The sequence below is a fragment of the Malus sylvestris genome, chromosome 10 (assembly GCF_916048215.2).
Source record: "Malus sylvestris chromosome 10, drMalSylv7.2, whole genome shotgun sequence".
NCBI classification, from domain to species: domain Eukaryota; kingdom Viridiplantae; phylum Streptophyta; class Magnoliopsida; order Rosales; family Rosaceae; genus Malus; species Malus sylvestris.
Genome location: NC_062269.1, coordinates 17487698 through 17508491, shown reverse-complemented (window position 1 = coordinate 17508491; position 20794 = coordinate 17487698). Strand labels below are relative to the sequence as shown.

The 20794-nt window shown below is 38.2% G+C and overlaps 3 protein-coding genes across 4 annotated transcripts; 2 read left to right on the top strand and 1 right to left on the bottom strand.

Annotated features, from left to right (window-relative positions):
* Positions 1 to 880: 880 nt before the first annotated feature.
* Positions 881 to 4247, top strand: LOC126585680 (probable cinnamyl alcohol dehydrogenase 1). The gene is made up of 5 exons (XM_050250153.1): positions 881 to 1100; positions 1310 to 1423; positions 1615 to 1842; positions 2890 to 3329; positions 3750 to 4247. The coding sequence occupies exons 1-5, from the start codon at positions 1012 to 1014 to the stop codon at positions 3944 to 3946; spliced, it is 1068 nt and encodes a 355-aa protein (XP_050106110.1). The 5' UTR covers positions 881 to 1011; the 3' UTR covers positions 3947 to 4247.
* A 900-nt stretch (positions 4248 to 5147) lies between these two features.
* Positions 5148 to 6115, top strand: LOC126585682 (probable cinnamyl alcohol dehydrogenase). Its single transcript, XM_050250157.1, has 3 exons — positions 5148 to 5293; positions 5499 to 5612; positions 5742 to 6115. Exons 1-3 carry the CDS (start codon positions 5205 to 5207, stop codon positions 5971 to 5973), a joined length of 435 nt encoding a protein of 144 aa, XP_050106114.1. The 5' UTR covers positions 5148 to 5204; the 3' UTR covers positions 5974 to 6115.
* Positions 6116 to 7992: 1877 nt separating this feature from the next.
* LOC126585681 (uncharacterized) lies at positions 7993 to 17009 on the bottom strand. Of its 2 annotated transcripts, none has more exons than XM_050250154.1 (10): positions 16729 to 17009; positions 15430 to 15497; positions 15288 to 15313; positions 15059 to 15149; positions 14755 to 14850; positions 9770 to 9838; positions 9459 to 9517; positions 9251 to 9373; positions 8626 to 8697; positions 7993 to 8545 (listed from the first exon to the last, which is right to left on the bottom strand). In XM_050250154.1, exons 1-10 carry the CDS (start codon positions 16816 to 16818, stop codon positions 8475 to 8477), a joined length of 765 nt encoding a protein of 254 aa, XP_050106111.1. In that variant the 5' UTR covers positions 16819 to 17009; the 3' UTR covers positions 7993 to 8474. The 2 variants fall into 2 exon arrangements, with proteins under 2 accessions (XP_050106111.1, XP_050106112.1); XM_050250155.1 differs by lacking the exon at positions 16729 to 17009 and adding an exon at positions 15960 to 16696.
* Between the last annotated feature and the right edge of the window lie 3785 nt (positions 17010 to 20794).

The window sequence follows — 20794 nt, the reverse complement described above, 5'->3', positions numbered from 1 at the left end:
TTCTTCTTTTTTTTTGACTTTTGTTGGTGTTGGCGTATTCATGGGTGATGCTACGAACATTCTTAGTTGGACCTTCTCGTTCTGCCATCTCAGTTCCACCTTTAATTGTGCAATGTTGCACATAATCAAAATTATGATCTTCTTTTACAGTTCACCTTATGAAGATCAACTTTGTTAAAAATCAACCAAATCAAGAATCTTACAACTTTTCATTTAACGTTATCAAAATTTGAACGTATAATTTAATAACATGGTTCATGTTGAAAATGCCAGTGGGTAATGAATGCCCACAGTGCATTGGTAGAAGTTTTCCAACATTGGTAGAAGTTTTCAATGTCCATACAAATTGAAAACTGACTTTGGGGGATGCAGGATATCATATTGTCAAAAAGGGTGTTGTAAATTTCAAATGTAGTAATACAAGTTGCTCTATAAATAGAGCACTCGATTGCAATCAAAAGAGAGCAGAAAACAGAAAGAAAGAAATCTCTTCCTCCATCTTTTATTTGTTATTCTCTTGTGTTATTATTTTCAATGTGACATTTTATACCTGCTTCATTCCATTCACTAAAAAGATTATCCCTCTAACTCTTACATATTTATAACAGTTCACCATTTATTCAATTTCATATTTTGACAAAAACAAAAGACAATTTCATATTTGGTTTTGTTCGGAGAATTGAACTAAAATCTAAATGGTACTATTTCTACTTGCGTTGGATGAAAACGATGAGGATGAAATGCACGTGTCAAAAGTATAGACCTCAAAAATGTCCCGATGTCAAAGAAACCAATTTTTTCTTCTCTTAATTTCAGTAGACAAAGCATAGGTGTCCAACTTCTTAACCTAACTTTGGCCTTCTCTATTTAATACCTTACTTCGCTTCTTCTAATACCCAAAAACTTGGCCTCTCTTCTCTGAAAGACGATCACCAACGAACCCATCCTCTCTCTCTCTCTCTCTCTCTCTCTCTCTCTCTCTCTCTCTCTCTCTCTCCAAAACAAATTCAAATGGGCAACCTAGAAGCGGAGAGAACAACCACAGGATGGGCTGCAAGAGACGCATCTGGCACTCTCTCACCCTATACCTACACTATTAGGTAATAAAATCTTATGTCCCTCCCTTTCTGTATGACATACAGATTCGCTAAATTTGTTTACTAAACGATTTTCTCAGTTCTCTCTCGTATTTGGAACTGAAGTAGTACGACATGTTCGCTTATCTACTAAATTTGGTAAATAAAGATAGTGAGGAGTAGTGATCTATTTTATGTGGCAGCTGAATCTTTTTTATTAAAACCATATGCAGAAACACAGGCCCAGAAGATGTTTACATCAAAGTCCTATTCTGTGGAGTTTGCCACACTGATACGCACCAGGCAAAAAATCAACTTGGCATGTCACACTATCCCCTGGTTCCTGGGTATGATAAATCATTCTTCCTTTTATTTATGTTTCTATCAAGAGAAGTGCTAAAACCAGACGCTCACACCTGATCCTGGCCGTTCCTGTTTTGTGAGGTCTACATTCACGCATGAAGAATGGTCAGAATCAGCTTGCGTACACGTGCAGCTTATGATTTTATTAATTATAATGTGTGTTGCCCATGAACAGGCATGAAGTGGTTGGTAAGGTGGTGGAGGCTGGATCAGATGTGACCAAGTTCAGAGTAGGAGATGTGGTAGGAGTTGGCCTCGTTGTTGGTTGCTGCAGAAACTGCAACCCTTGCAACACAGACAATGAGCAATACTGCAACAAGAAAATCTGGACATACGCTGACGTTTACACCGATGGCAAACCCACCCAAGGCGGCTTTTCCGGTGCTATGGTGGTTGACCAAAAGTAAGGACCAAAGCATAATATGCCTAATAAAAATAGGATAATATTTGCAATCTCCCTTAATTTTATGGGATGTGCTTATTCTCTCACATACAAATAACGTATATTCACCGTAGAAAGTAACATATTCATGATGAACCGTTGATTTATTTCATTCATTTAGATGACTAACTGATCTGATTCAAATGATTATTTTTGTAGATATGATTTTCAAATGAAGATTAGAAGATAGAACAGTCCCGATTGTGAAAATTTTACGGTGAAAATTTGTTATAACTAAGTGGAGAAATGAGATGATCCTTAGACCTACTCTAATTCTTGGAGTAAAAATCAATTTTTAGGTTTTAAACTCACCCTAAATTGCTGCAACCCTTGGGCCAAAAATAAGTTTTAACTGAAAACTCAATTTTGGGGCAAATTCCGTCTGGATTTAACACTGGGTTAGTAGGTTGGCCCAACTGTGCGCATGGACGCGCCCAGCACAAACATACACGCATAGCACAGGCGCGCCCAACACCACCAATGCGTGAGGCACTAACAACACAGGGGCCCATGCACGTGGGTGTGTCGGCCACCATTATGAGCCCATAAATCAAATTCACCAAAAAATATATAAATACCTATTTATCATAATATAAATATTTTTAACCAAAAACTCAATTTTGGGGCAAATTCCGTCTGGATTTAACACTGGGTTAGTAGGTTGGCCCAACTATGCGCATGGACGCGACCAACACAAACATACACGCATAGCACAGGCGTGCCCAACACCACGAATGTGTGAGGCACTAACAACACAGGGGCCCACGCACGTGGGTGTGTCGGCCACCATTATGAGCCCATAAATCAAATTCACCCAAAAAATATATAAATACCTATTTATCAGAATCTAAATATTTTTAAATTAAAAGATTCATAAAATTAAATTATGATAGTCTACATTTTTTTTTAAAGTTACTTTAAAAAATATTAATCCAAATTCATTCTTTAATAATTTCAGACTAATTTTATTTATTTATTTATTTATTTATTTATATTTTTTTTGTTAAGGTTTGTGGTGAAGGTACCGGAGGGCATGGTGCCAGAACAGGCGGCGCCGCTGCTTTGCGCGGGGGTGACGGTGTACAGCCCACTGAGGCACTTTGGCCTGAATGTGGGTGGGTTAAAAGGAGGAATACTTGGACTTGGAGGTGTAGGACACATGGGAGTGAAGATAGCCAAGGCCATGGGGCACCATGTGACTGTGATAAGCTCTTCAGAAAAGAAGAGAGAGGAGGCTTTGGAGCATATTGGGGCCGACGAGTACTTGATCAGCTCAGATGCCACAAAAATGCAGGAGGCTGCTGACTCCTTGGATTACATCATTGACACAGTGCCCGTCGGCCACCCACTCGAGCCGTACCTCTCTTTGTTGAAACTTGACGGCAAATTGATCTTGATGGGTGCTATTAACACCCCATTACAATTTCTTTCCCCAATGGTCATGCTTGGTGAGTCCGATCTTCTGTCACCGCCTTCAACCGGCAGCTGTTTAATCAAATTTTCGATCGGAAAATGATATTTGCACACCTTTTTTTTTTCACTTGCTGCAACACTCTTATTTATGAACCTTGTTAAAATGTGTGCAAAATTGTCTCTTTTTAATCCCTTTCTCAGGGGAGCTGCTTATTTTTAAGGTGTAGAATTATCTTACGAGCTTAGATTTAGGTTTGAAGTCGAGATTTTTGGTCTTTTAGAACTCAGAAGTGGTAAACTTAGAATCTAAGCGATAAACATGAAGAACTCATATATATATATATATGTATATGTATATGTATGTATATTGTTATATTATTCCCTAACTGCTTAAGGTTTAAAAGACTAGTGACTGACCCATTGTTTTACTTTCTCTGCTGTGCAATTATGCATAGGGAGGAAGACGATCACAGGGAGCTTTGTTGGGAGCATGAAGGAAACAGAGGAGGTGCTTCAGTTCTGCAAAGAGAGAGGATTGACAACTATGATCGAAGTGGTTAAGATGGACTACATCAACACAGCTTTCGAGAGGTTGGAGAAAAACGACGTCAGGTACAGGTTCGTCGTCGATGTGGCCGGTAGCAATCTTTGATCAATAAAATGAAGAAACACGTTCATGTAAGACTGAATTTTCTTTGATTTACGCTTGTCAAGCTGCTCCATGAATATCTCTCCTAGCCATTCTACATTAGTGAGTATCCACCTCACCTCACCTCACCTCACCTGCCACGTCATGTGATATGAAATTGCAGCATAATTAGATGGTAAGGATATTATTTGTAAACCAACTACCCACTAATTCATCACATGGATTATTTGAGCTATATGCCATTGTAAAAATTACTCTGCCACAAATGCTATTTAAATTTGAGCCTACTCGCTCGAGACCTGAATTATTTATAACAACAAGTTACCGACGGTGTACAACAGCCATACTGGTTGAATCCAAAAGAAACACTCAATTTGGGCAAGCTTCCAAAAGATGGTGGAAGAAATCCAACAGTGCCTCCCGCGGAAGGGAGCATGAGATCGCATCAGAGAAGCATGATACATGTGCCAAAGGCCCCTCCTCAAACCAAGAACTAATAGCCTGTGAGTTGATCGTTCCAAAAACGTGGATTTTATGATCGATATGGCTGGAAAATATTGAAGTCGAGCTTTTCATTTGTGTTAAATGTCACTATTTTTCCTCGTTTCTTCTTGTTTACTTTCGTTCGTGTTGACTTATTCATGGGTGATGCTACGACCATTCTTAGTCGGACCTTCTCGTTCTGCCATATCAGTTCCCTCTCTAATTGTGCAATGTTGCACATGATCATAACTATTATCTTCTTTTACAATTCACCTTATGAAGATTAACTTTGTAAAAAATTTACCAAATCAAAAATCTTTCGACCTTTCAATTAACGTCATCAAAATTTAAGCGTATAATTTAATAACATGGTTCACCATTTATTCAATTTCATAATTTGACCCAAAAACAAAAAAAATTCATATTTTGTTTTGTTTGAAGAATTGTACCAAAATCTAGATGTTACTATTTCCATTTGCCAGTTGGATGAAAGCGTGGAGAATGCAATGCACGTGTCAAAAGTATAGACCTCAAAAATGTCACCATAACAAAGAAAACCAACTTTTCTTCTCTTCATTTCGGTAGACAAGCATAGGTGTCCATCTTCTTAACCTAAATTTGGCTTTCCTTCTCTATTTAATACCTTACTTTGTGCTTCTTTTAATACCCAAAAACTTGGCCTCTCCTCTCAAAAACTCGCCAACCCATCCTCTCCCTCTCTCTCTCTCTCTCTCTCTCTCTCTCTCTCACTCTCTCTCTCTCTCTCAAACAAATTCAAATGGGCAACCTAGAAGTGGAGAGAACAACAACAGCATGGGCTGCAAGAGACGCATCTGGCATTCTCTCACCCTACACCTGCACTCTTAGGTAATAAAACTTTATGTCCCTCCCTTTCTGTATGACATACATATTCGCTAAATTTGTTTACTAAATGATTTTCTCAGCTCTCTCTCGTATTTGGAACTGAAGTATTACGACATGTTCGTTTATCTACTAAATTTGGTAAATATAGTGAGTAGTAGTGATCTATTTTATGTGGCAGCTGAATCTTTTTTATTAAAACCATATGCAGAAACACAGGCCCAGAAGATGTTTACATCAAAGTCCTATTATGTGGAGTTTGCCACACCGATACGCACCTGGCAAAAAATCAACTTGGCATGTCACACTATCCCCTGGTTCCTGGGTATGATAAATCATTCTTCCTTTTCTATATGTTTCTATCACGAGAAATGCTAAAACCAGCTGCACACGATCAATTCTACACGTGCGACTGATGATTTTAGTAATTATGATATGTGTTGCTCGAGAACAGGCATGAAGTGGTTGGTAAGGTGGTCGAGGCTGGATCAGATGTGACCAAGTTCAGAGTAGGAGATGTGGTAGGAGTTGGCCTCGTGGTTGGTTGTTGCAGAAACTGCAACCCTTGCAACACAGATAATGAGCAATACTGCAACAAGAAAATCTGGACGTACGCTGACGTTTGCACCTATGGCAAACCCACCAAAGGCGGCTTTTCCGGTGCAATGGTGGTTGACCAAAAGTAATACTTGCATTCTCCCTCAATTTTATGGGATGAGCTTATCCTCACAAATAATCTATATTTACTATAGAAATTTATAATCATTACCGTTTAATCTCTTAATCTTCATTTGAAGATCATCAATAGGAAAAATCATTCAAATCTAATATCGTTTAACATTCAACATATCAAATAAATCAAACGTATAGGTACTAAGAAATAAATTCATGATGAGCCATTGATTTATTTCATTCATTTATGGCGCGTTTGTTTGCTCTCACTAAGTGGGACTGGACTAGACTAGATTAAGTGTTTGTGTAATCCTGCGTTTGATTCCCCGTGGGGACTAACTTTAGTGGGACAAAGTGGGGCTCGCATGAACTAACGGGTTCGCGAAAGGGTCTTAGAGAGACCCCCCAAAATAGGGCGGACTACTAAGACCAATCAGCTCCACTTTGTCTCTCCCTGCTTCGCCTCTCCCATCTACTTCTTCCTCACTTGCTCAGCCATTTTCAAAACCAGATAGCGGAATCTAAAACCTATAATTCAACCCAAAATTCGAAACAACCCAAAATTTGAAGCCCATTTTCAAAAATCCAACCCAGAATTCGAAACAAAAAACAAAACAAAAAAATATAAAATCACTACGTTTGAAACCCAATCGTTCCATGAGTTGCACATTAATCATTCCAATACCACCAGAATCCAAATCGCGTCATGGGTTCTGCTGATTGTGTGACTTGTTCATTTGGTTGGCTGTGAGAGAGTGAGCTTTTGTCGACGAACGCATCCTTAGATTACTACCTATATCTAATGCAAATGATTTTTTTTTTTTTAGTAGAGATTCATTATAACTGAGTGGAGAAATGAGCTTATCCTGACCTAGTCCAACCGTTGGATAAAACTCAAATTTTAAGTTCCAAACTCAACTCAAGTTGCTTCAACTCTTAGACCAAAAATGAGTTTTAACCAAAAACTCAATTTTAGGGTAAATTTGGGCCATGATTCAACACTAGGTTAGTGGGCCTGGTTCACTTGTGTGCGTGGACACCACCACAAACACACACAGAGTAAATGCGCCCAATGCCACCAACGCGCGAGGCCCTTACAGTGCAAGGCCCATGCACATGGAAGCGCTTGCCACCATTATGTGCCCAACAGGTTTTTCTTACATCCGACGGTGCTGGATCATTGGATTGTTGGTTAATCCCACGGTGCAGATTCTTCTTCTTTTTTCTTTTTCTTTTTGTATATTTGTAAATTCATTGAATTTAACGACTAATATAATCAAATTTAACGATACAAAAAATAAAAATAAAAAATGGTCAAAACAGTTTCTAAGTTAAAACCTAATTTTTTTAGATTAAAAATTTTAAGTTTTAACCCAAAAGTTAAAGATGATCTTAAAAGGCATTATCCATTAAAATAACGTTATCTCACCATGGCCATATATTTTACGTCACACCGTTAACCAGAATCTGTACGTATAAACAAATATTACCTTGTTAACTAATTTTTGTCTGATTGTATTTCTCTTCCTTTGAAAGAGATTCCAAAGTTTGAATCTCCATCCTTGTTGATTTGTAATTATTTATTTATTTTGGTTAAGGTTTGCGGTGAAGATACCCGAGGGCATGGTGCCAGAACAGGCGGCGCCAATGCTTTGCGCGGGGGGTGACGGTGTACAGCCCGCTGAGGCACTTGGGCCTGAATGTGGGTGGGATTAAAAGGAGGAATGCTGGGGACTGGCAGGTGTAGGACACATGGGGCACCATGTGACGGTGATGAGCTCTTCAGAAAAGAAGAGAGAGGAGGCTTTGGGGCATATTGGGGCTGACTAGCAACAGATGGATTGTTACTCTCTGTGCTGTGCAATTATGCGTAGGGAGCTTCAGTTATGCAAAAGAGAGAGGATTGACAACTATGATCCAAGTGATTCAGATGGACTACATCCGCACAGCTTTCGAGAGGCTGGAGAAAAACGTCAGGTACAGGTTCGTCGTCGATGTGGCCGGTAGCCGGTAGCAATCTTTGAACAATAAAATGAAGAAAAACACAAGTCCATGTTTATTGAGGAATCTGTTTTATATGGCTCAACTCTCTTCAATTGCTAATTCACCATACATGTACTACGCTGAACCGTAGCTATTCTATTCAATTGACTCCAAAATATCTTTTGGTACAACAGGAACAGAATCTTCAAAACACGTCGACTATAATTTTTCAAAAATTTATGTAAATGAAAAGCATAGATTTGCAGACAAATCGTAGCATTCGATACATCTCTGGGATCAATGTTCATCTCTCAAAACACACTTGATGCCCTATCTTTGTTGGTCCAATCTTCATTCACAGTGGTAAAATGACTACAACGGAAGCCACACAAGCTTTTTCCAATGTGACCTGCTGCTGATAATCATATCATGCATAAGCAATCAAGAATCCGCCGATGCCTTCTCGAGTTGTGGCCTCTCAATTAGTAACCCAAGCATGACATATATGTGCCGTCTTAAATGTTTGCCTCAATTAAATCCATACTCGTTGACTAAAGTACATGTTCATAAAGTATCTTGAAGGACTGAAGCCACTCAAAATCACTGCAGACGGGAAACAAACAATTTTGACACTAGGTGTACGGGAAAGCAAACTCAAAAGAGAGAGTTCATGCAACACTTACAGATCGGAGAGAGGACAATGACAACACTGATTGGATACAGGAAGAAAGTGGTCCTCTCCAGAAAGGGCAGCACTGCAAAACATAGGGCATGCAATCAGTATGACGCACAAAGGCAAACTAACTCAAGTTCCTAACAAATAAGTACATCATTGACAAGTATGTTTCATAGAGTTCTTATCATATATGGAAATGAAAAAACTCAACAAGTTGCATTCGAATCTAAAGTCATTGCGTTACATTACAAGCTGATGAGCCCACTTAATTGGAAGAGAACTCCAGAAAAGAAAAACAGAACTTGAAGAGAATTCAATATTACTGACTATAGAGGAGAATGCTAGAATTGAAATGTAAAAATCTATAATGCTGGCCACCTCTCATCTCCACCGCAAGTGGTGGAAGCTCTACATATTAATGCATATTAATGCATAGGTGAACCATTTAGATGGTTACTACTTACTAGTCTATGTTTGACAAATCAATTGCACATTTCGCTCATTAGAAATATGATTGAATTCATTAATCTTGGCCTTTAAGCAACATTACTTTGTATCCACATCCAAAACACCGAATGAACCTAAACATTTGAATGAAAATTTTCAAGCACAGAACGGAATCATTAGCTTACCATCATAACCTAAAAAGTTGAGATAATGATAGTATGAAGTGGCCACCATGAATATCAAATTTGATAGCAATACAGGAAGGAAGCCATGAGCTACCAAAATTGGTGATAGAAAATAATGGATCACTGCAGAACCAAGACACCAAAAGCATTATTTCACACATTTGAGAATAAAAATATGATAAGGAAAACATATTTTTGTATTAACTACCATAAAGCAGAACAAACATCGGGAAGAAAGAGTTGCAGTGCACATCAAACGCGTACAGCCTTCAATTGACCAAAATCACAACAAAATAATTGATCAGAAGGTGAAACAAGAATCGAAATAAAAGTTAGAAATACACATATAATTTAAATTACTAGTTCTGGGAGATTCAATCAATCTAAAATCATATTCACATACATAACATGCACATGAACGTACATGCTGATGATATAGGATCAGGAGAAAGACTAAGTTGAATTGTTCAGTAAGAATCATATTGCTAATAAAGTGGAAATAAAGGATAATGGACTCACCATTCAACATGCTGCTCAACAACATGGCTATTCGGAGCCTCTTCACGGAGGTAAGAATTAGTCAAAAACCTGCATGAACATTGAGAAGTGGACTTTGCCATTAGATGAGCAATACTTCACACTGTGGTGTCAAGTATGAATGAAGATTGAGAACTCTATAGATAAGGAGACTGAGAACTGAAAAAGTTATAAAAGAGACTCAGAACTAAAATATTTACACTTAAAAGTTCTCCAAATATTAGTTTCCTTCATAGACTTTTGAGAAATTAATAATGTGTTGTTACCAGCAACTAGCTATTTATAAGAGACCCAGATTCACGTTTACACCAAAACATATGAAATCATCAAACATTTCACTCTCATATGTTCATGCAACTAACATGATCTTTGTCTTTAGATAGATTGTTTCATACTCACTACTTGCTTATATAGTGTTAGGATTTTTGGGTCGTCAAATATGTCCTAGTCGGTTTGGGTTTGTTTTAGGAAAATTAGAGGTATACCGATTCTTGTCCTAGAGCGATTAGGAAAGAATTTCAGTTTTCCTTATTGAATTTAGGTTTGGATTTCTAGAAGTCTATTTGGATTTGGATAAGTGTAATTTCCTTAATCCACTTAGAAATAGGAATTCAATCAGCCTTGGGACAAGTAAGCCTACCCTATGCCTATATATAGGGTGCAGCAAGACCTAATTTTTTAGAGAGAGAAAACAACCAGAGACAGCCGAGAGTTTTGAGATTAGTTCTAGGGTTTGCAAAAGCTCTATAATCTCTATTATTAATCAAAGGAGCGGTGATTTCTCTACCTAGAGAAATCATAACTGGACGTAGGCAAAAGTTCTGCCGAACTAGTATAATTCTTGTGTGTTTCTAAGTTTTTCTATATTTGCTAGTTTAGTCTATTGTCGTTAGTTACATTAAAGAACAAGGTCTAGTGGGTGTGTTTTTTCAACAATTGGTATCTAAGAGCTAGGATCAAGGTGTTCTACGAAGTCAAAAGGGAAGATGAATGTGGATCCAGGACCTGCGTTAAAGCCCTTTGACGGCAATGATGACTTCACGGACTGGCAAAGGATGATGAAGAACATACTGATACAGAAGGATTTGGATGATGCACTCAATGGTGAGAAGCCGGAAAACATGACAGAAGCAACATGGACTAAGGTTCTCAAGAAGGCCAAGAGTTCCATCGAGATCCATCTTACAAGATCAGTTCAGTCACACATCACCGAAAAGATGACTGCCCAGGAAGCATGGGAAAAGCTGGAGAATGATTATATGGGCAAAACCATGTCCAATAAACTTTTTCTAAAAGATGAACTATTCGGGCTTCGACTAGGAGGTGATATTGAAGATCATGTATGCAGGTTCCAGAATTGCGTAGTTAATCTTCAGAAGGTCGAAGAAACTTACAAAGATGATGATATGGCTATCATCTTGCTGAGGTCTCTACCTTCATCTTTCAAGCACTTTCGAACAACTCTAATGTTTGGAAAAGAGTCCCTGAAGCTTGAAGACGTAATTCAAGCTCTTCAGTCATATGCTAAACTGGATGATATAACTAAAAGCTCTCAAGGCCTTTATGCCAAAGGCAATGAGAAGGGACGGGAAAAGACAAAGGAAGAAAAAATCGGCAACAGAGGTAGGTCAAAATCCAAAAAGAAAAAGGAAAAGAAAGAAGGTTGCTTCAAATGTGGTTCAACCGATCACTAGAAAAGGAAATGCAAGATTTGGAAAGAGAAGAAAGCCAAGATGGAAGGAAGCTCAGGTTCAGCTAGTGCAATCACCGAGCATGAGAGTGACGGGGAGCTTCTTTCAGTAACATCAGGCTCTAAGGCTTTCACAAATTGGATTTTGGATACTGGATGCACTTTTCATATGTGTGCAATATGAGAATGGTTCGATACTTACAAAGAAGTCAGCAGCGGGGAAGTCTTAATGGGGGACAATTCTTCATGTCCTGTAAGAGGAATCGACACTGTTCGAATTAGAATGATACGAGCTTTGGGGAACGTTAGAAATGTCCCTAGACTAAGAAAGAATTTGATTTCCTTGGGTACTTTAGATGAGGCCGATTATGGGTACAAGTCTAAAAAATGAAGACTCAGGGTAACCAAAGGGTCGCTAGTGGTAATGCAAGGTGACCTACAACCCAATAAGCTGTATAAGTTAATTGGGACCACCATGGTCGGGGGAGCAGCTGTTTCTGAAAATCAGAGTGTAGAAGACAAGACTGAACTCTGGCATCATAGGCTTAGGCACATAAGCCAGAAGGGGTTGCATGAATTACACAAGCAAGGCCTGTTAGAAGGCGTGTCATCTTGCAAACTGGACTTTTGTGAATACTGTATTCTCGGGAAGCAAGGAAAGGTATCATTCGCAAGTAGCAGTGCAGATAACCGAAGCAAAGAGCAACTCAGCTATATTCACTCAGATGTTTGGGGCCCTGCACCAACTAAATCAAATGGTGGAGCCAGGTATTTTGTTACTTTCATGGATGATTTTTCTAGGAAGGTTTGGGTTTATTTCATGAAGCATAAATCCGAGGTTTATGCAAAGTTCAATTATGCTCTTTAACATTAGTCGAGATCCGACTACTTATCAAGAAGATATAGCAAGTGATGAGCAAGATAGTTGGATAAGTGCTATGACAAAAGAAATGGAGTCTCTTTACAAGAGCTTTGTTTGGGAGTTGGTTCCTAAGCCCAAAGACAAAAAGCTAGTTGGATGCAAGTGGGTATTTAGGAAAAAGGAAGGACTACATGAACAAGATGCCGTGAGATTCAAAGCAAGGCTCGTCAGATTACTTTTAGCAATGGCAACTTAGCATGATATGAAGATTGAGTAAATGGATGTGAAGACAACGTTTCTTCATGGGGATCTAAAGGAGACGATTTTCATGGCTCAACCAGAAGGGTTTGTTGAATATGGGAAAGAGAACCTAATATGTCAGCTAAGGAAGTCCCTGTATGGCCTGAAACAGTCTCCAAGGCAGTGGTACAAGAGATTTGATTCCTTCATGCTGAAAATCAATTTTAGAAGATGTTTATATGACTGTTGCGTGTACTATCATGTATTCCAAGATGGGATGATCGTATTACTATTGCTATATGTGGATGACATGTTAATTGCTTGTCAAGACAAGTCTAGAATTGAAGACTTGAAGAAGATGTTGAGCAAGGAGTTTGACATGAAGGATCTAGGTGCTGCACAGAAGATCCTTGGCATGGAAATTCAAAGAGGTAGGACAGTTGGAAAGATCTGAATATCACAAGCCAAGTATATTCAGAAGGTTCTTGAGAAGTTCAACATGCAAGAAGCAAAGGTAGTCTCGACTCCCTTGGCAGCTCACTTCATGTTAAGTGGGCAACAATGTCCTACGTCCGAGGAAGAGCAACAAATAATGGAAAAGGTGCCTTATGCTAATGTCGTGGGCTGCCTCATGTATGCAATGGTATGCACACGTTCCGACATAGCTCAAGCAGTCAGTGTCGTCGTTTCCAGATACATGGCAAATCCAGGAAAGCAACATTGGGATGCAGTCAAGTGGATTTTGTGTTATTTGAAGGGTTCTTGGTGACAAAGGATTACGTTTGAAAAGCAAAAAGAAAATGCAGGAGTGTTAGGATATGTGCATGTCGATTATGCAGGGGACTTGGACAAGAGAAGGTCAACTTCTAGTTATGTGTTTACATGCGCAGGAGGACCAATTAGTTGGAGGGCACTACTGCAACCAATTACAACTTTGTCGACCACAGAGGCAGAGTATATTGCATTGGCCAAAGCTGGAAAGGAAGCAATTTGGCTTAGTGGCTTGGTAAGTCAAATGGGAATCACTCAAGATTGTGTGAAGCTGAAGTGTGATAGTCAAAGTGCCATTCACTTGGCAAAGAATCAAGTTTTTTCTGGAAGATCAAAACACATTGAAGCAAGGTATCATAGAATCAGAGATTGGGTGGAGTCTAAAGACATTTGGATTGAAAAGATTCATACGGATGACCATGCCGCAGATTAAGATAGTGATGGCCAAGATCAAAGTGGAGCACCTCCTCACTTGAGGTGCAATGAGGCAAGAAGAAGATTGCCAAGGTGAAGACTCTTGAAGATTTCTAGAGCTGCTTCAAGAAGGTTCAAAGATACTCTGGGGTGCAAGGATCAAGACTTGGTTTTACTTACCAAGGTGGAGATTGTTAGAATTTTTGGGTCGTCAAATATGTCCTAGTCGGTTTGGGTTTGTTTTAGGAAAATTAGAGGTATACCGATTATTGTCCTAGAGCAATTAGGAAAGAATTTCAGTTTTCCTTATTCAATTTAGATTTGGATTTCTAGAAGTCTATTTGGATTTGGATAAATGTAAATTCCTAATCCACTTAGAAATAGGAATTCAATCAACCTTGGGACATGTAAGCCTAACCTATGACTATAAATAGGGTGCGGCAAGGCTTAATTTTTTAGAGAGAGAACAGCCAGAGACAGCCGATAGTTTTGAGATTAGTTCTAGGGTTTGCAAAAGTTCTGTAATCTCTATTATTAATCAAAGGAGCAGTGATTTCTCTACCTTGAGAAATCACAACTGGACGTAGGCAAAAGTTCTGCCGAACCAATATAATTCTTGTGTGTTTCTAAGTTTTCTATATTTGCTAGTTTAGTCTATTGTTGTTGGTTACATTAAAGAACAAGGTCTAGTGGGCGTGTTTTTCAACATATAGAAGCCTTTTAGTGAATGTTTAAGTGACTAGGAAACTCAAGGTGGCTTGGCATCGACAGGTGACATCAAACAAACATGTTTTCCTACTTCTATGGAAAATAGCTTTGTTTATCTAAAAAATTGGGTAAGAAAATACAAGAAATTTGGTTCCACAAAACTTATTTGTTCCTTCAATTTTTTCATGAAACAATTGGGCCTGAATAAGAATTAAGAACTAACATATTTCAGGGATCGGACAATACGAGTTCACATTAGTGTTAGAGAGCACTAGTTCTTACCAGCAAAATGTAGCCAGAAGCATCCCGATGAACAAAAAATGAAAAAACAAAACGGAAATAACTACAAAAACAGCATGTGCAGCACTATGGTCGTACCTGAAATAATAAAAATAATATATAAGTCAACAAGGGATTCCTCACAGAACTCTTAGACCCGTCTAAACCTATAAAAATAAATAAATAATATAAACTGCAATTAGGCTAGAACTTTTGAGGCAAAAGCAATATCAAATTCAGATGAACAACTAAATCCAAAATGCAACTATTACATGTAGAGTGTAGGATTAGCGAACAGTAAACTTACGCGGCACAATAAGCCAGAGTTGCAACTGCAAGTAGAACGCTGCAGATTACAACAAAAGCAGGATCATCGCGTGCCCATTGATTCTTAGTTTCTGAGACCAAAAGGAAAGTAAACCAATTTTCAATTGCATCAGATGTAGCAGAAATATTTCACAATTTTGACATGTAATCACTTCGAAGGCACACAAATAAAACATCTGCTTCTTATTTTTCATGGAAAAGGGACTTACGCTTGTGATATTTAGTGTGCTGATAGCTGCATCAGTCGCACAGTTCCACATACAAGATACAAAACTCATTATTAAGGAAATCATGAGCAACAAAACACAACAGTAATGAGGATACTGATGATCTGGAAAGGTGAATACTTACACAACTTTCGGTGAGGTGCATAGGTGAAGCATTTGCCAAAAAGTATATTCAATATCCATTTGTTGCCACTAAAAAACCAACAAAAATCAAAAGAAAAATCATTGGTACATGCCTACAAAATCAAAATTATAACAAACTGGATGTAGCATACTAACTTGTTACTGATGAAAATGTTCTAGCTTCTAGAACCAAAGTTAAAAGAGATTTCAAAGAGACAACAAAACAGACACGGATGTGCTGAAAAAAAATCCAGATTTCAGACCTATACCCAACACCTGGTTATGCAATAGATAGGACTAGAATTCCAAATAACATGATTATACATCAACTCAATGTTCAATTTGCTTCACATCCAAGAAAACTTCTTGGTTGCCGAAATTGATATTTAGTTTGTAATTTGCACAGTACACAGCCTTTATTTAGCAGATCTGGATGCCCTAACAAAATGCAGACTAATATACATGTACCAGGGTCTCAATTAATGTGCAGGCACTGTAAAACCGGGATTCCAAATGAGACTAAAAACTTACATCAAGCTGTGTGGGTTACATCAAGTGAAAGGCTCAAAGTATGATTGAATTAGATATATAGACGCGATCTCCAACCCCCTCCCAGTAATAACATATAAAATCATTTATTTGGTCTATCAGCCGCTTTATCCAAAATGCTAAGTTACTGGATCTCTATATTGTTGCTCTGAACCCACCATGGTGGAAAGTTCCTCTGTTCTCTTACTTTCTTAAGCCATTTCGCAACATCAGTGTAAACTTTAGTTTTGCCATTTTGAAAGTGTGCAGTACGGAAATATTTAAGCGCTGATTTCTGAATTCCAGAACCGAAGCATCACACCGACTTCACTCCGATATCTCTTTTAAAAAAGAATACCAAAGTCACTCTGTTTTAACCTAGGGCAACTTCTCCACGTGAAACTAGCTCAAATGCACCACATTTCCCTAAAATACCTTCCCCATCTAAAAATGTGATGTTCTCCACATTCAACTGAACAAAGAACTCTCAAAGTCTTCCGAGACCGATGCCGACAAACCTTACCAGCCCCTCAAACAATTGATTACAAATGAGGCCGAACCCACTTGAAAACCAAAAAAGAACCCAAAATTCGGCCGCACATCCACATTCCAGAGCAATCAAAGGCACTAATTCTTCCAGAATTCAGAGTTTTTTCAACATTATTCGTCGAATTAGATCCAACCCACAAATTATGAAATGCTTAAGCAGAAAATTAGTACGCAGATCAGATCTAAAAGTATAAACCCAGACAATTAGAGACGAAGAAAGCACCTTGATTATTCGCCGAAGGTACTGAATGGGCATGGGGTTCGTCCGAGATGAAGAGGACGACGACCGCCCTCTCGACGTTGTCGGCAACATCTTCCTCTCTCTCTCTCTCTCTTTCTCTCCTATCTCTGTCTCCTGATTCCTCTGTGCTTCTTCGCTTGGAATTCTATGCACCTCCTCTTTGCGGATCTACAAAATCTCTGTACTTACCACCAGCTCTCTCTCTCTCTCCCCCTTCTCCTCGAAAGAGTTCAGAATTTTCAGATGGCAGGAAGCGAACGTAGAAACAACGACTACTTCAGTTCCCTTTGCGCTTACGGCCCAAGTTTCGATCAATTCTCACATTGGGCCGGACCTGGATTTTGAATTGTGAGGTTGGATTGTGATTTCTCTATACTAAGGTCTTATGAGCAATAGGCAATTCAATCTTATTAAATAAATAGAAACTGTAAATAATAAAGTAATTGTTTGTAGTGAACAATAATTGTCCGAGTACATCTTCAGTCCTAATCTGAATAGCCCAAGCAATTTATATAAAAATATTAGTATTTTTTGTTTTATAAAATAATAACAGATAACTTTATTTTTAATTTTGGAGAATAATAAAAGATTGGTTTAAATAATATTTGAAAATATTGAAATGTAGTGTAAACTAGAACTGTGGAAGAACACATTTAGGTGTTTATAGAAAAAAAAATTATAATTTTTAATTTTTTTTATTGTTTTTTAATCATTTTTATAATTTTTTTAATAATTTAAATTATGGCTGACATCATAATGACGTCAGTCTTACATCACATAGGTAAGGCACTGGGCTAGGCAATTATTGCCTGACTTCCCCATCGGGCTCTCCTTGAACCCAATTGCCTGAAGGGGTTGGAGTGTTTTTGGGAGGGGGAGTGGATTGGGTTACCTTATCCCCCAAGGCAGTAAGCAACAATGGAGCTGCTCCAAATGGATTGTTGGACGAGCAAACTAAAAGTGACTTTGATAAAAGAAAAAGGCTTATTTTTTGCTACGCTCCTTGGAACTCTAGTTTGATCTCATTTTGTCCCATGTAATTCAAAAGTCATCCCTTTATCGTTTACTCCTTAAACTCAAAATTTTATTCCACTTTGACTTGTGTACTCTCTCTTTTCCCTAGAACTTATAGGTCGCCTCCTAAAACATATGTAGGACCCAACACTTAATAAGACTATGTCACATGTGCAATAAAATTTATTATAAATCTTCATTATGCATTAACATTCAACAATCAGAGAACATTAAGTTTAAAATAAATTGAAGAGATGCCAAAAAAAAAAAAAAAAAAGATTAGCCTAACGCACCCAAATTAATATATCTAAGGCAATGGGGATCGAACTGAACAAGATTACCAACCCCAACAAACTCCTTACCACCCCCAGACTCAGATTCGAGCTTTGAATGCTCGAATATGTGGCGGATGAGAAGGAAACCAATCAGGCCATGGTTTTCTAACCATTTTCCAACCACCTCCAGCTAGTTTATGGCCTCAAATTAAGCATATTAGTGATTTACTCCATAGCTTCATTTCCATATATTTTATGTGAACTTTGGTTGAAAAATGGCTCTGATATACTTCTGTGATTTTTCTAGGCAAAAAATTCAAATTTGGTGAGATTCCCTACAGTGCATGACAGCCTCGACAATTAGACTCACCAGAGAGGAAGACGGAATATTTCGTCAATCTTGACGGAATGTTCCTAATGACGTTAACAACGTCAACATATACCACCAAACCAATGTAAATTTTGTTAACTATAACCCTTCACGTCACAGTTAACGTTATCGTTACTGTGATGGAGTATTACGCCTGGCGGCGAAATATTCTACTCGATGACGAAATATTCACTCCAGTGACAAAATATTCCATCTTCGGTGCATGTTTGCACAATGCCTGACTTTGACCTACGCATAGCAGTGCGTGGCAGCTCTAACCGCCGCATGGTGACACATCTTGTCATGTGACATCATGCCAATCACTTTCCAACTTTAATTCCCAAAACAAGCAAACAAAGGAAAAATATTTAGATTATTTGCATTACTATTAAAGTATTAATTAGCATGGTAAATTCTCATTTAAGAGAAACATAGCTAGGCAAGGCAACTATGACCCCACAATGTAACTGTGAGTAGATCTTTTCTTCAAAAGTTTTTTTTTATTATATTAGTTTTCGTACTTGTGCTTGTGTTTATTTGTGTGACATGTCATGTTTAACTTAGAAAATAATAATTACCTACACTTGGTTATTTTATTATTATTTTATGAGTATAAACTGTGGCATGTATACACTTGTAATTTATCTGCTCATTTTAAAACGTATGCACGGTGTCACTTTTAGTTGTATTGTCTAGGCCAGGACTAGCTTCATGTGTATGTTCACATGCACCATTTACAATAACTTTGGATCTAGAGTAGGTGCCAGCTTGCCTCTAGTTTTGCATTAGGCAACTAAGACTTGTATGTGAACGTTTAGTGCCAACGTCACGTGATTATAGTATTAGAATGTAAATTATACGCCTAGCCTGTTTGTGTAGTAACTTTCTGCATGATTTGTGTGCTTACATGACCTTATGAGCAATGATAATTTGTTATCACTATTGCTTTTAATGTTTCGTACCCGTATTCTTTTATTACTACATATATTGGGTGCTATACAATATACTTATGACTAATAAGTTAGTTTGGGAAACTATACTTGTTTTTTAGCGAAGGGTTACAACTTTTACGAAAACAACGATTTTTACCAAACTTCGCTTTTTGGTCCACTCACCTTGGTTTTCGCCCCTCCACAACTTAGTGATGGTACTCTTGCGGCGACGAGGATTATTGGCAACGCTGACATTCACTGATGTTAATGTAGGAAGTGTTTTCTTTATGTACAAACATTCCTCACTTTACTGTTTGACTACTTATGCTATGACATCACATGTATAATAAGGGTTCCCCCCGTTATTGCCGACTCATTATTAGTTAAATTAATTCTAGACCTTTAGGTTTTAATTTATTCACACTTTTTCATATTACATTCACTTATGCCTTCGTTACTTTTCAAGTGTTAACCAACACGCCTTCCGGGTCGGAGTATGTTAGTTTGGTATCAAAGCATAGGTTTAGGTAGCCCTGCAATCATCACTGCGCTAGTCATTCTTGGTGTAAAATGTAGAACTATGCCACCTGGCTGAGCATGTACCACGCTAGCTTTTCCTGATTTGGGCAACTTGGAGCGACTATCGCTGACGCCGTCCAGATAACTTTCTGCCATTCTCGGAAGAATGATTTGGATATCACCACTGGTATTCAAGCGAGAATACTTCTATGGCATGGAGATCATGAATTGGTCGAAGCTTGGTTCGAACATGTCGAGAAGACGTTTTGTGCCATGTAGAGGCAAGGAAACTTCTCGGTTGATCAATAGATCGTGATGATAATATGGTTCTTGCAAAGATTAGTAAAGTCATGGTGAAAGTATAAGAATGAACAAATCTCGAAAGATGAAAAAGAAGATTGGATATATTCAAGTGGCGGTCCATATGGAGTTCTTGCTTCCGAAGTACAAGACCCGGAAAAAAGACGAATTCATGGACCTAAAGTAGGACAAATATCGATAGTTAAGTACCAACGGAAGTTCATTGTCTTGTCTCATTACTATACCACCATTACTACTAACCCATTCAAGAACTCCACCAGTCTAAGAAAGGGCCCGCAAGTGGCTTTGATTCACACCATGTACCTATAAATCTTATTCAATTCCGTTTTTTACTATGCCACAATTTCAAAGTGAGAAATGCTAAGCTTTCACTTAATCTTGATTAATTTTATTTAAATTTAAAAAGTAAATTTAATGTGAAAATTAACTAAATGACACATGACAAAATGATTAAATGCATGATGAGCATATGCTGTAAAGAAAAATCCTCCCTAAATTAAACCCCAAAATCACGACACTGTTTCCGCCATTAGGGTTCTTCTAGTCTCAGAATCCCCCAAATTCCTATACTAAACTCCACACCTCCGAATCCAGAAGTAGGGCTTCTCTTGCACGAC